Source organism: Mobula birostris, chromosome 1 (genome assembly GCF_030028105.1).
Source record: "Mobula birostris isolate sMobBir1 chromosome 1, sMobBir1.hap1, whole genome shotgun sequence".
Classification (NCBI taxonomy): Eukaryota; Metazoa; Chordata; class Chondrichthyes; order Myliobatiformes; family Myliobatidae; genus Mobula; species Mobula birostris.
In genome coordinates, this window is record NC_092370.1 from 111,089,043 (window position 1) to 111,103,336 (window position 14,294).

The 14,294-nt window shown below is 38.6% G+C and overlaps 2 protein-coding genes across 5 annotated transcripts in view; one reads left to right on the forward strand and one right to left on the reverse strand.

The window, feature by feature from the left end:
* The window catches only part of arf1 (ADP-ribosylation factor 1), a 20,699-nt gene extending 15,600 nt beyond the window's left edge, over nt 1–5,099 (forward strand). For both annotated transcript variants that reach the window (XM_072260154.1, XM_072260143.1), the window contains exons 4-5: nt 2,441–2,565; nt 3,489–5,099. In XM_072260154.1, the coding sequence (XP_072116255.1) occupies nt 2,441–2,565; nt 3,489–3,650 (287 nt within the window). In that variant the 3' untranslated portion in view covers nt 3,651–5,099. The remainder of the gene's footprint in view (nt 1–2,440; nt 2,566–3,488) is intronic.
* c1h1orf35 (chromosome 1 C1orf35 homolog) overlaps nt 5,079–14,294 on the reverse strand; it is a 26,478-nt gene continuing 17,262 nt past the window's right edge. For all 3 annotated transcript variants that reach the window (XM_072260111.1, XM_072260129.1, XM_072260120.1), the window contains 5 exons: nt 13,977–14,059; nt 11,618–11,690; nt 7,575–7,657; nt 7,215–7,322; nt 5,079–5,660 (listed from right to left, as the gene is read on the reverse strand). In XM_072260111.1, the coding sequence (XP_072116212.1) occupies nt 5,615–5,660; nt 7,215–7,322; nt 7,575–7,657; nt 11,618–11,690; nt 13,977–14,059 (393 nt within the window). In that variant the 3' untranslated portion in view covers nt 5,079–5,614. The remainder of the gene's footprint in view (nt 5,661–7,214; nt 7,323–7,574; nt 7,658–11,617; nt 11,691–13,976; nt 14,060–14,294) is intronic.

Sequence of the window (14,294 nt, forward strand, 5' to 3'; positions counted from 1 at the left end):
TTTTTTAAATATTCCACAAAATACCTTTGTTCACTGGCTTTTCATTTGAGAGAAAATTTATCTAAGTAGATGAATTTAGACTTTGCATGCTTAGACAGCAGCTCTTTAGGATCCAGGATGATTTGCCTCCATTCTGGTTCTGAGGTGACTGATAAGTTCAGTGTGGTACCTGCCGCCTTTACCGTGCCAGAGGCTAATGAGACAATATTTTGTTAGAATGTTGAATAATGTGCTTCTGTCATTTACACTGGATTTCTATGTGCTTCCAAAGTTTGAACTGGATATATTCAATACAATTTTGAGTGCTCCATTTGTACAAAGGTGTCAATGACTAGAGATTCCTATGAGTCATTAGGAATATTTTAATTTTTAAGAAGGCCGTGAGTACACCTTTTAACCTTCTGCCCACCTGGCAGTCTCTTCCCATGGCGAAGCTCTGATGTAGCAGACTTGATGGGCCAAGTAGCCTAATTCTGCTCCCATGCCTTAAGGTCTTGTGTTTACTTTGAGAGTCTGGTGTCATGTGCTGAACATCATATGACAAATGAGGCTGCCTGAGTGTAATTACAGCTTCTGAGCTGGGGTGTTGGCCTGAGAGAGAATGTTGACGTTTTTTCTTCCAGTAGATTGAAGGTTTCATGGAGATAGCATTGAAGATATGCCCCTGTGCTTCAGGTACCAGATACAGATGATCTAAATTTCAGAAGTGTATAGATTTGCAGGTTTCAATGCTAAAACCATGAGTTTTGTGAGAGATTTGAGTTTTTGACTTTCAATCATACTTTTACTCATTCAGTCAAAGACTATGCTGGTAAACTCAAGGTAATAGTATATTTCATCATCACTATCTGTCTTCACTGAGGGACATGGGAAGTGATGTTTTCCAGATTATCATTGTGAACCTTTGTTATCAATGGATAATAGGTATTGAGGGGGCAGTTGGTAGATGACCTCTACAGACTCTCATTTATTGCTGAGAACAAGTTGACCTTAAAGCTTGGCTTCTGAATGTGCACAAAGAAAATGATTGTACATGTACTGCAGTGGAACAATTGAGTTTAGGGTGACTTTAATACTGGAGATGAAATGGACATTTCCCCATTAGTGCTGTAGATTAGTTTCACTTATTACAGGTAGGTTGAAACATTACCTATATAGATTTGGGAGATGGAGAGCTGGTTATAAATGCATTGGGCCACAAGTCGGACCACCCATGTTTGACACTAGTCTTATTAAGATTAGCTTTGTGGTTAAGATGCTTGCATTCTATTGTGAAGTAAAAAGAAATAAAATTCTAGTGGGCAAAGTTGTGTTTTACAACCCCTATTGGCTGAAAGGATCAAAGGGTTTAGTCAAAGGCTTGTACATTGGTGCTGCTCACTGCAGTTCAGAGACCAGATCTTCTGCTACGAAGGGGGCGTATAAGAGCAGGGAGACCCCTCTGTAATGGCCACAATTAAATTAGCACTGATGGTGCAGCTCCTAGGGTTCACAGCAATACAGGTAACTGTGGTAGCTAGCTGTTCCCTTGACTCAGTGATCTTGAACACTGACAAAGTCGCCTGTCAAATGACTAGAACATCCAACTTTTTTCAGCTGGCTTAAAATATCCATTGGGCATCTGACTAAAATCTCCTGTTTTATTTTAAATTGGATTTGATATAAACTTTTACTGAACAAATGGCTGCTTGCCAGCTGAAGGACAAGTGAAGATGTAGACCAGGTGTCATTTACAACTTGGCTGTCCTATTTTTCCAAGATGTTTTATGGCCTAATATTTGTTAACAATGGGTATTGATGATGAGTAATTGATTGAGAATATTGAAGATTCAACTCAATTGACCCTGATCAGTTTTAAGGTGGGCACCAATGTCTCTCTGGACCCCACACTGATCATTAACAATCTAAGGGCTTAGATATCCATCATTAGCTCAAGCCATACCTGAGCCATTGTCAAAAATTGTGCTTTCTTGACTTTTCTTCCCCCTTACCGCCAGTTACTGGGTTATGATTTCTGCATTATGTCCCTCTACCCTGAAAAATACAGTCCCCTCTTCTAATTTCTCTACAGCACAAGCTACGTATAATACAAATCAGGGCTTTAGCAACCCTGGCTGGATCACCTGGGGAAAAAGTGATGTTGAAAGACCCAAAACATCTGATGACCCCAGGTTACATCACTGATGTGTCCCGGCGCATCCTAGGATATATTTGACAGCATTATAAATGTCCCAGACCAGAGATTTGGAAGTGAATGGATGCATTTGCATTGCTCTGTAGTTGGTTTCTTATTAAATATTCAATGGCATCAGAATTAGTTATTTGGGCATAGATCCCATAATGGCCCTTAATGGGATATTTATATTATGACAACAGAAAAAGCTTGGGGGTGGGGTGAGGAACTGTTTTCTTGTCACATCTTCTTGTTGCTGGGTTCCAGGTTTGATTTTTGTGGTTGACAGTAATGACAGGGAGAGAGTGAATGAAGCTAAGGAAGAATTGATGAGAATGCTTGCTGAAGATGAGCTCCGAGATGCTGTGTTGCTACTTTTTGCAAATAAACAGGTGAGCAAATAGCTGCAGTTATTACAAATAATGGAGATTGGGGCTGAGAAAACAGGATGGTCCAAATGGCCTAATTTCTGGTTTTCTAGTTTATGAACTTCTAATTACAGCCCCTAGTGTACTGGGTAGCATATGTGGACAAAAACTCACCAACCAAATTAATTGGTAAACCGTATCTGGAAACTGAAGTGTAAATTTTATTATTCCGGTTAGTTGGGCATGTTTGTTTATTGGCATGAGCTGTATGAGTGCTTGTAATGTTTGTCACATGTACTGTCTATTCAGTTTTGTCACTTTTGAAATGAATGCTGTCTCAATTTTAACTGTGTTGATAGATATGTTAGCTCTGGTATGCTCACAAGATTCTTTCAAATGCAGTTCCCCTATTGATCTTCATCAAATTTTATAGATGCATCACAGCTTAATAATGCAACTACTCTACTGAAAAAAAATGCATAGGATTGTGAATGCCACGCAGCCCATCATGCAAACCAACCTCCCCTTCATTACCTTTGTCTATACTTTCTGCTGATTGAAAAGCTGCTAACAAAATCAAGGACCCCTCCAGCCCTGAGCACTCTCTCCTCTCCCATCAAGAGCAAGAACCACTAGACTTAAGGACAGCCTCTATCCCACTGTTATCAAACTCTTGGGTGGACCTCCTGTACACTAAAGATTAACTTTTGATCTCCCAATCTACCTGCAATAGACTTCATCTGTAATTGTAACATGATTTTGCATTTTCTTTTTACTACCTTGGTGTAAATATGTGTGGTATAATCTGTCTTGATATTATGTAAATCAAATTTTCACTATCTCAGTACTTATGACAATAATAATTAGCATTACTAAAGATGTCACAGTGATATTGATCAGCCTAGAACTAAATGTGATGCTGTTTCCAATTGTTCTTCTGTTCTTAGGATCTGCCTAATGCGATGAATGCTGCAGAAATCACTGATAAGCTGGGTCTGCACTCACTCCGCCAGAGGACCTGGTTCATCCAGGCAACCTGTGCAACCAGTGGCGATGGCTTATATGAAGGACTGGAGTGGTTGTCCAGTCAGCTTAAAAGTAACAAATAATTCCTTTCTTCCTTCCTACTCACCACTCTCCCTCCCCTTATTTCTGCTTCATTATGTCGTATGGCAACTGCTACTTTGTGGTATTGGGTGCCAGGAACCTGCTTCATTACATCTGATCACTAGAACTATAAATACCACCATACTGTATGGGTGAGAAGTACAGACTTGAAAGCAAATGTGGTTTCTTATTTAAAATGTGTATATATCGTCCCTTTTTGTAACGAGGCAGTTTCCTGCTACTCCTATGCAATATTTACCCCATGATTGTTCTGTTTTCCTTTACGGTTCATATTGACATGTAAGAATTTAGTGTAGAAAGGGGACAAACTGAGTTTGGAATTGGGAGTTGAATACGCTCCCAACAGTACAATGCACAAAGTCTCATAAGAGATTTGCTTTACAAGCTCTTAAATGGGGCTTTCCTGCAGTTTGGGGCATGGCTTTTGATGGAGGGAGGGAACTTGCATCTGACCTTTATTGATTTTTCTGCTTGTCTTCCCTCATTGCCCAAAGCTGGAATTTCAGCAGTGAAGGATTGCTTGTAGTTTTGGTTTTAAAACTGCCAACACACCTCAATGATTTCTGGGTTCGGATTCTCTTGCACTTCTGTGAGTTGGTCTCAATTTAAAGCTTATCCGAGCATCCCTTTCCTAGACCTATGGAGGTTGGAATTGAAGTTCAGAATAAAAAAACTTGTAACCTACTTTATCTGCCTTTTTGAATAATTTAAAGTCAAACTCAATGGCTTAATTTAATCACTCAGATTGATTTTAAATTTATTTTAGTGAAAAGCTGAAGGTTTCATGGTCTAGGGGACCACTTAAACTTCAAAAACATGAATTGCATTAGGGAAGAGATAATTAGTGAACACAGCAAATTTTGAGTGGTTACCTGAAGTGCCAGGAATTTTGCCTGTTAAATTCCTGACTTTTCCTTTGTGGCTTACCCCCTACCAACATGGTAAACTGATCACAGCATGCAGGCACTGTTGGGTCAGATGGAGAAGTTTTTTTTGGGTTTTGTTTGTTAGCTTGTCCCATGGCTTATGTAGTAAGTATCAATGTCATTGAATGCACCTAAGCCCCTAACCTTCTTTGCTTTTCCCAATGTGTGGAAACTACATGTGCGAGTCATTCCATTTTAGGTATTGCACAAGACATTGTATTGCCATCAATTCCATTTCCCTTTTCTCCCATACCATTCTCCAAACCTGCAGAACTCATCTGATTATAAATACTGCAAGGCCTTGGTTTGCCAGTGTTTAAAGCTTTTAAAACCAGCTGAGAAAATGGAGAGTGAATACTTGAGTCTGATCAGGATGAGTTATTGATGTGAAGTTGATCCTTTCATTACACTACTAATCAGATGTTTTGTATACGTTTCAACTTTCATTTTGACAAAAGCACTGTAATTAAAGCTACTGTTAGAATAAAATCTAAGATTCCTGAACTTGTTGCAATTTTTAATGCACATTTGATGCATATGATTTTGGTACAGAAATTTTCTTGTACTGCATAAAACATTCTACAACTTTTATTAACCTCTACTACCCCAGAGTTTAATGTGTACTCCAAAAATTGGTCAATGCTGCTCTGATATTAAGCCCTAATAACTGAGAAAGAACTGTTTCAACAGCATTTAATATATACATAGTAAAATAATGAATTAACCACTCTCCCTGCAATCTACAGATTTATTCCAAGGATATGCTCCTTGTTTGCCAATGCTAACAACCATTAACCTGCAGAAATCTGCTATCTATATAGCCTCTTGTAGATTTAAGGTGTTTAACAAAACTTACATGGCTAAATACTAAAATGACAGGCCTGGCTGTAAAATATCCTACATCTTCTCCCTCAAAGTTACCAATTATGAAAGCATTAATTTTCCTGCCTTCACTGTGAGATTAGCCTATGGATGAATACAAACTGGCAAAGGAATGTTCAACTGCCTTTAAATGACTGTTATCTGTGCTGGCTGTTCGCTTCATTCTCTGACTGGTGATGTCTTCTGGGTGGGGGAAAAAAAAGAAAAAAATAACATTAGAAGCCAAGATCTCTTCATGAAGTAAAAATGCACCTAACGAGAAATCTGAATTCTTCCCACATAAGCTTAGTATGTACCCTTATCCAAGTTATGATAGCAACTTTGGATGTCTTTCAGAGTCTATATGACTAAACCTGAATGGGAATTATATCCTTAGAGAATTATGTAGCTGGTTCGAACCATCATAAGTAGTGTAGAACTTTTGGGTAAATTTACACAACTGAGAAATTTTCAAAAGGTTGCTTGAATAACACTATTGCACTACTTTTAAACACTTAGGCGGTTTCCGTAAATTATGTCAACTCTGGTCGCGACATTCATTTAAAATTAGCCACATCTTTTTAGAAGGTAGAGTTTAAATAGAACCAATGGTACCAGTGAATTTATTTTGTTATTTAATTAAGTTGAAAGTTAGATTTAAAAAACTACTAGGTGAATGAGCAACAAGTGACCACTTGAGTGATATTTTCTAAATCAAAATTAGTTCCACATTGCTGCAAGAATACTCCTGCACAGCTGAGTTATCAACTCCCTGTTCTTGCCATGCACGTAATTGAAAGTCAAACTGGAAATTTTAAGTACAAGTTCCTTATGAACAAAAGTGTTTCAGGACATGGGGTTTTTGCACAATGTTAAATTTCTCCTTTCACTAAAGATGCTCTTTGGAGAAAAAGCATCCCTTCCTACCCCTATTGTGTCAAATGACTTAATAGCAAAACTTATGAAATTTGTTTCATACAGTGGCAGGAGGGTTCATCTAAGAATTTGAGTCACTTCTGTTCTGATATTTCCACATCTTCCATCCTAAGATTGCTCACATCATGCAGTTATCATGCTTCAAGTATCATTTAGCTGGTTGCTCTTGCATTCTCAAAGAATTACTTATAAAACTTGTATGAATCCTATTCAGCTATCATCCCAGACTTTACCAGTGCTCAAGAATTTTACTGTATCTACTTTGTGATGTTCAATATTGCCCCCTCCCCATATCAAATTTAAGGTATCACTTGTCTTCATATTCCATTGTATTCCCTTTCCATAATACTCTCAAATACAACTTCAGCTAAATTTTCAATTTCGTTCCTTGCCTTCTCAGAATCGTTTCCCTATGTTGGTGTGGTCATTTGCATTAAAAAAAGCCTTTGATGCTCCTTTTCCAATGAATATTTATCTCTTCATGGTGCCAATTTTTTCATGTTCTCAACAAAGACAAGGTGGAAGCGTGAATCTGCAGCTGTTGGAATTCGGAGCAAAAACTGCTGAAGGAAAGAGACTCAAACAGCAATACTGGAGGCTTAGGATGCTTAATACCTTGGTTTGATACCTTGCTTCAGGTTAGGATGTAGAGGTAAGGTAGTTTAAAAGGGAGGGATGACAAGTGCTGGTTTCACCCCTCCTCAATACTGACCACCTTTATTCTACAAGCTGTCCTGATGCAGTGTCTTAACCTGAAACATCCCTTTGCCTCCATAGATGCCAAGGTTGTCCCTGACCAAACCAGCATCTATCAGTATTTACCTGTCTTGATGGCTTGTTTTGGATGATGATTTTTCTCTGTTCTTGTGCTTTTTTTTCTTTTCCTTTTTGTGTTTTTTATCTTTCTTGTGCCGCTTTCGATGTATTGACCTAGAGAGTGAGATGGGCAGTCTTTACTGAGACAACTGTTCAAAAGAATCTAAAGATCCAAAAACTTTTCCACTCCTACTCCTTCAATGAACCCCTAACAAACTTAAGTATTTTAGAAGGCTTTCTTTTGCAAGTCTAGCAGAGGATACTCAGAACAAAGCTGAAAAGAGGACATAAATAGCCTGTTTTTCAAAGCATCAGGATAAAAAACCACTGATTGAGAAGCCGCCACACTGACATTCTTGCACTTACTTCTCAATCTCCTCTTCTTTTCTCTCCTTCTCTGGTTTCCGCTTTTGACTCACCGATTCCACAGCTTCACTGCATTTGTGGTGCTGTAACAAAAAATGAATGTGGTAAGTAATGGAAAGAATGAAAAACAGAGCTCAGGAGGTTCAACACCATATCCTTGATTACTCCAATATCTAGAAACTGAAGTACTCAAAATTGGGCAGCATCAATGGAGTGGGTGATTGATGTAGTTACATTTCAGGTTGAAGATGTGTATGTAACCAGCACCTATCTCGTGTTTGCATGGAAGGTACAACAAGGGGAGATGGTTTCACCCCTCCTCCTTAGACTACCTTCTTTCTACAAGATAGTCACAAAGAAAATGGTTCCCCTTGAATTAATGGAAAACATCTGGCAGTGACATGAAGGTAACATGAGAATTGCTACAGAAGACAAACTGCTGGAGGAACTCAACAGGTCAGGCAGCATCTATGGAAATGAATAAACAATTGATGTTTTGGGCTGAGACCCTTCATCAAGATTCAAAAATTTGGCTCAGGATTTCCAGCATCTGCAGAACCACTTGTGTTAGACTACTGGTGCTAGCTTTTACCTTCCACTCATGCAATTCATATTCTTAACTTTAGCTCCATCTCAAATGATGAGTAAGCAACCAAGTTCTTGAACTCACACAGTTACATTGCCTACATATTCTTCCATCCTGCTTTCCAAAAGGAACCTCTTATATTCTCCCAGTTTTTCTGGCTTTTGCATCTGTTCTGATGAGACCTCAATTTTTCCAGAACATACTATTCCTCTATTACAGTTTCTCCTCTAGGGCCACAATCATGTCTACTTCTACTAGTCCCAGAATACAAGTGGACTTATCCTGCAGGAATACTAGAGTGTCTAAGAAAGTGAATTTCTGTATGACTAATTCTGTGTGAGCCTTGCTAAAATGAAGCCAATGCAAGTATACAATACAAAATTTCCTGAAAATGTTAGCCTGGAAAGTCCATGAAAATACTTGTCTAGTCCTGGGAACAAATATCTGGAGATACGGCATATCCCTTAACAGCACCTGTGTCTAGCAATGAATGGCCAAAAAATCTGGACAATTTAGCACATTCCCTGGATCCCTTAAACATTGGCAAGTAGTACACGCTGCAAATATCAACAGATTCCATAGGAAGCCAACTACAACCTTGCCTGCAAGAACTGCTGAAAACTATTAGCTCCCTCCCTAAAATTCCATAATGCACCCACATGATTGTCTTCCTTTCCAAAGCCATCATCACAAAATTCAAGAAATTGCAATGCAGCTCGAAACGACATTGAACATTTGGTTAGAGCACGATAAATATGCTACTTCTTGGTTTGAGTAGTGGCTGTAGGTAGAGTAAGCTCAAGTATGTATTTAAAATTAATGGATTTTTTTTGGCAATATTGTTATGGAAATCAAGAACTTGTAATACTTTACTGCCAGTTTCTGCACTTCTACACCAAGACCTAGAAACAAAGTAAAATGAAAGATTTACTGTACATACATGCCTCTTGTGGACAAAATTGTTCTAGCAGCATACATCTCCAGAGACTGAGCTAGAGTATCAACTAAAAATATTCACCACAGTGGCATAGCAGTTACACATTGGGTGTTCAGAGCTCAATCCTAGAGCAGTTTGTACTTTCTGTGACTGGGTTTCCTCTGGGTGATCCAGTTCCTGCCACAGTCCAAAGACATACATATCGGTTAGGAGGTTATTTGGTCATTGTAAATTGTGCAGTGTGGCTTGTTGGGCCAGAAAGGTCTGATCCACATTACCCCTAAATAAAAATACTGTCTAATGAGTGGCTGCTCAGCATTACCCTTAAACCTTGGTCACGTTTAGCAGAGGAGTGCAAGACTAGAACAAAGATTGTTGTCGCCAAAAGGCTCGGTAGGCAGATCCTATTGAGATAGTATTGTCTACAGAGATTAATTATCTCCAAGCAGCATGATGTACCTATGTGGATAATAGACTCTACCACTTTAAAGCTGGCTGCTCCCAAAGTGGGAAGAGAAGTATGGTGAAACAAGTTACAGGGGTAATTGTATCATCAGAGAACACCGTACAGTAGACTACCTGGCCTCTTAAACTCTACTCTGCTGTTCAACAAGATGATCAACATTTCCTTATATTATTCACATCTAGGAATCTATTGGTTTTTGTTTCAAGTATTTAAAACAGTATCTTTGCAATCAAGATCGAGAATGCTAGATCGTATGTTTCCTATATGATACCAGGGTGACTTGAAAGAATATTGGAAAGGAAGGGAGGGGCAAGCCAGTTGTTATTGTACATGGGGGACCAAAGACAATAACTCCAGGAAAATACGAGGATCTTGGAAGCAAAGTGAAATTAAAGCACCTTGACTATTTTCTAAAAGAACATAGAAGTGGTACAACATGCAGTTCAAAAAACCTATTCTGCTATACAGCCCAGAACGTCAAATTCAATCCTTATCTTAGGATGCCAGCGAAGAAGATTTTGCATATTCTCCGTCCCTGTAAAGATTTCTTCCCAATCCTCCAATTTTATCCCCACACAAAGGAGATACTATAAAAAGATTTCACGTCCAGAAATTTACAGATTAAGATTTACCGGATTAAAGAGTGGAAGGTTTTGGTTTTTGGGGGGGGGGGGGGGAGAGGAGAGAAATTGATAGGATAAAATATCTACTATTCAAGAAACCAAGAATTGGGAGTACAGTCAGCTCTCCATATCTGCGGATTCAACCAACCGTGGATCGAAAATATTTGAAAAAAGATTCCAGGAAGTTCCAAAAAGCAAAACTTGAATTTGCCGCATGCCAAGCCGAGCACTATGCCGAATCCTTGCAAGTGAAGTGATGTGTAGGCATACCCTGCTGTAGCCTCCCGCCATTTCACAGATCCCCAGTCTCTCTCCAGCACTCGTTGTTCGAGCATTGTTCGCCTTACGTCTCGTTTGTTCACTACTTGTGTTGGGAGCGAAAGGAAGGAGTTTAAGGCTAGTAAGGGATGGCTAGCTAGCTATGTAAAGCGCTACAGCCTCAAGAACTTAAAGATGACGGGAGAATCGGCATCGACTAGTGCCGAGGCAGCATCAGTGTTCGCAGTAGAGCTACGATGGTTGCGTCTGTACTGAACATGTACAGACCTTTTCTTGTCATTATTCCCTAAACAATACAGTATAACAACTATTTACATTGTATTAGGTATAAGTAATCTAGAGATGATTTAAAGTATACGGGAGGATGTGCATAGGTTATATGCAAATACTACGCCATTTTACATAAGGGATTTGAGCATCCGCAGATTTTGGTTTCTGTGGGGGGGGGGGGGGTCCTGGAACTGCGGATACCGAGGGATGACTGTATAATTAAATAGTTATGAGGCTAGGATTTATCCATGTCTCTAGTCCTGCACCATCGTTCTTCCTGATAATTCTGAACAATTGTCTATAGCTTTCTGGAGGAAAGGTTTAAAATGTATTTCATTTTTCTTTCAACACCTAAAGGAAAATTTCTCAATACATGTTGAAACACTTCATTATTTCAAACCCCATATTATACTCAAAACATACACAAACAGGATATAGATGTCACTAACATGGGCAATATTTATTACTTACTCTCAGCTGACATTAAAATAGGCTGCCTTCTTAAAATGTTGCAGCCAGCATGATGAATGAACTTTGATGTAGCATTTTGGTATAACTGGGTTGCTTTTACCGGGGCACAGTGAAGAATCAACCATATTGCTAGCCACATGGTTCAGTCAAGCAGGACAGAATTTTATATGACAATTAATTAAAATGAGCATTTTCTTGGACTAGTTAGTTATTCCAAAGTTTACTTACCTAAATTTACTTTCCAGGCTGCCCTGCTAAAATTTCAAGTCACATCAGTCCAGCAATGTGCAAATCTAGTCTACTAACTTAACCTTTGATACCATAACCTTACAGAAGAGTATATTTATGATTCTGTACAAGTTATTCCAGCCCCCTGAAATCAGATCTATAGAAAAATGAACCCTTCCCTACCGTAAAGATGGCCAGTCCAAGCTTGGCTGCTTCACGGTCTTCTTTAGTTAGCATCATTCTAGAAGTAGTACCACTGTAAGGAAAGAGGCTGGATTAATCAGAGGTCAGTTCTCTCTTCCCCCATCACAAATCATGGACTCATCAAATACACACTTTCAGGAGTGTATTACTCCCAGCAAGTGGCATACCCCCTGTACAGAGGAAGAAGTTTCCAACCAAGTGGTAGACCCATCTCTGAGTACCACTGTAGTTTCACTGTGATCATTGAAGGGGCCCGGAAAGTCAGGAAGAAGCTGGGAGATCAGAAGGACCAGAGAGGCCGGAGATCACTAAACAGCATTGGTTGTCAACAAAACAGTAGAATCCATCATTAGGGACATCGTAACAGATGCTAGCTGAATCTGCTGGATAGCAGCAGCATGATTTTATGGAAGTCATGTTTGAGAGATTACTTTGAATACTGACCATGGTAAATTACATTACCAGTGGAATTAGCTGAATGGTTTTTATTTGATAATTCACATAACATTGCATAAAATAGAGGTTCACATGGTTAGTGATAATATATTAGTATGGATAGAAGGTTGATTCATGGAACAGAAATAGGAAATAATAAAGGAGTCATTCTTAGTTTGACAGAAATACTTTTGGGTGCCAAAGGAATCAACATTGAGTTCTCTGCTATTCATAATTAATGACTCATTGATGACTTGGACTAAACAAAACGGACAAGAATGAACCATTTACTTATTGTAAGTGTTTGGTTTCATTAGTGCCCCTTGAAGTTCCTTTTAGATAGTTAACCAAATAGATGGCAGATTAATGTGGGGAAATTTGAGGTTTGGAAAGTTTGTCCATAAATGGTCAACGTACAGAGCGATCATGTTATAAAGGTTCATGAAAAACAAATAATACAGGTGCAAATATAGCAATTAGTTAAAAAGTAAGAGGTACATAGACAAGGACCTTAGGAGAGTTGATGTACACAAAGAGTCTAGGGTTACAAGTTGAGTATTATGTACATGTGTTTGCCACACAGCAGGAAGGATGTGGTAATAGAGAGTACAAAAGATTTATCATGAAGCCCTACACAGTGGAAAACAAAGTTTTTTTTCTAAATTTATACTGAACTTCCAAGTTTATTCAAGGCAGATTCACTAGATTATGATGATGGAGTTGTCCAATGTGAAAAGACTGGGCAAGACCACCTACATTATATTCTTGAGTTAGAATAGGACAGTCTGAAAGAGAATAACTCAGTGATCTGGAACTAAGGGACAATATCACTTAATAAGAGGATGGCCATTTAGAATTGAAATGAGATTTTTTTATAAAGAAAATTCCAAATCTTGAGAATTTTCCCCTCAAGAGAGCAGATACTCAGTTATTGGTTAAATTCAAAGGAAGATACTAATAAGATTAAGGGATATTGTTATCAAGAAGAGTTAATGTTATTAAAAGACAGGGAAGCCTACTCCTGCCATTCCTTATTAGCTTTCCTTCCCATTCAGTAAGTGTGTTCAGGAAATGTAAAAATAAATCCAATTAAGCTTTGACTATGCTGAGCTTTGAAAATCAGTTTCAAAAAATCACTGTCAAATCATCTGGGAAAAGGATGTAGAGCCCAGCTCCTATTCACTATTAATTAATATTAGCTCTAGGGTATCTCTATATGGCTGCACCCAAATTACACAGCTCTTTAGCAGCACAAGAATCAAGAATATGTCTGTCACCACCATGTGCGAGAGGATATCTAATAATGATTCTGCGTAGGTCTTGTTAGACACAACCAGAATGTTGCGGAGACTAAATATGCATGCAACGCAATAGATTTTTGTACAAAGGCGAGTGTTGGAGTTGAACCACTGAAGTCAGGAACTTAGCAATAACGCAGAACCTTACAAGTTGGAGGTCCGGCATTACAAAGTTTCTCAGAAAGGATGTTCTTGTGTATGGAACGATCTGTCTGTTGGTATACAAACAAAAGCTATTCATCACATCTCATTAAACAGTATGACAATAATAAACCATTCCATACCAATTCCAGTTACAGAAATATTGAACAAAATGATAGGGATAGATCAAATATGCTGTGTCAGCAGAATTAGAATGTTCAAATATTTATAGTAGTAATTATACATAGTGGCATCTGTTGAATAGCAATTACAGAAGCATTATACCGCTTTACACACACACATTCAAGGGCATTCTTGAGTACACTAAAGAAAAAAATTGCGGTAAGAACTCAACATGTCAGGCCACATCTGTTGAGGGAAATAGACAGTCGACAATTCGGATTAAGACACTTACTGTAGACATCTAGATTAATCTACAACTGGCAAGACTGGGATCTTCCTACCTTGAACTGCCAAGCCCAAGGACTCTGTCAACATCTTTGCTATCTGGGTCCACACCCTCACGTTTACAGACCTCTGCCAGTTCCTGAAATTAGATGAAAACACTACTGTTAAGGCAGCATTTTGCAACTCCACATAAGCAGAACATCATCCAGGTTTGTGAACTAATCAACAGGAACAGTAAAAAAGTAACAGTGATAAGTATTAATGCAATTTTCTGGTGTTTTTACACAGTAAACAAGATGCTCGTAAAACCACCGTATACAAAAAGATAGATGAATACAGAATTCTCTCACAAAAATGTATGAACTTCCAGTGTA